The sequence below is a fragment of the Labrus bergylta genome, chromosome 7 (genome assembly GCF_963930695.1).
Source record: "Labrus bergylta chromosome 7, fLabBer1.1, whole genome shotgun sequence".
Taxonomy (NCBI): domain Eukaryota; kingdom Metazoa; phylum Chordata; class Actinopteri; order Labriformes; family Labridae; genus Labrus; species Labrus bergylta.
In genome coordinates, this window is record NC_089201.1 from 9,895,173 (window position 1) to 9,896,494 (window position 1,322).

Sequence of the window (1,322 nt, forward strand, 5' to 3'; positions counted from 1 at the left end):
TAGACATTATGTTTTACCTTACACAATGATAATGCATCATTAGGTTTCAAAATGAAAAGAAGACAGTAAAAAACACACTTTCATGTATTGACACTTTATTTTGTCCTTTACAGGAGCGGAGAAACATTTACGCCACCCCCATGTCCCCCTTGTTCAGATCTTTTTTGATCAAACACAGGATCTGCACTTTCACTACTGCCTGAGTAGGTCATCGATTGAGACCCTGATGGCCTATACTCAGGAGGGAGAAGACCCTACATGGGAGGTCCTCCTGGTGGTGCACTGGCTGGCACATGGGTTGTCTTACACTGTTGTCTCTCGGGTCTTCGATGTGCCAAAGACAACCGTCTTTGACATTGTTCATGGAATGTGTGACACACTTCTTTTCCACCTGGAAAAAGATGTTCAATTTCCAACCCTCGCACAGTGTGCTGAAGTAGGCAATGGCTTCCAGCACCTAGCCAACAGCCCAGCCTTCAGCCACTGTGTGGGAGCCATTGATGGATGCCACATCCGAATCAAAGCTCCCCACGGTCCCCATGCAGCAGGTTACCTGAACAGGAAACTGTTCTACTCAGTCCAGCTGCAGGCGATCTGTGACAGCACTGGCAAATTTCTGGACATTTTTGTGGGCTACCCTGGTTCAGTCCACGACACCAGGGTGCTGCGAAATAGTCCAGTATTTGTCAGGGACTGTTACCCACCAGCTGGATATTTCATCGTGGGGGATGGGGGATATCCGTGCCTCAGTACCCCATACCGGGAGGCTCGCTATAATGCTCACCATGCCAGAGGGCGGTGCATCATAGAGAGGGCCTTTGGCATGATGAAGGCACGGTGGCGAGGGACCTTCTTCAGAGCCCTAGAAGTGGATCACACCTTTGCTCCGAATGTTGTGGCAGTATGTGTAATGCTCCATAACATCTGCCTCACTGCTGGGGACATCTTGGAGCATCCTGTGCCTCCACCACCACCACCACCACCACCACCACCACCTGTACAAGGGGATGAGAATGGGGGTCAGCGTTTCAGGGGACAGGCTGGCAGCACATGCGTCAGCCCCAGACCAATGTCCCCCCGCACTGCAGGATCATGACTATTTATAATATTTCTAAGGTAATGCATGGGTTTCTGGTTACATTTTCTATCAATTCTGAAATTAATTTGCACTAATTTTAATTCCCCCACTTTCTTTTTCTTTCAGTTTGACAGAATGGGCTGAGCTGCCCGTCTTTCCTTAGTTTGGGTTGTTTAATTGAGAATTTATGGTGAGTATGTATTGGTGTCATGTTTTACCCTCCTGATAGATGGCTGCAGAACTT

The 1,322-nt window shown here is 48.4% G+C and overlaps 1 protein-coding gene across 1 annotated transcript; it reads left to right on the forward strand.

The window, feature by feature from the left end:
• Positions 1-226: 226 nt before the first annotated feature.
• LOC136179665 (uncharacterized) lies at positions 227-1,096 on the forward strand. Its single transcript, XM_065956620.1, has one exon. It carries the CDS (start codon positions 227-229, stop codon positions 1,094-1,096), a length of 870 nt encoding a protein of 289 aa, XP_065812692.1.
• The last annotated feature ends 226 nt before the right edge of the window (positions 1,097-1,322 follow it).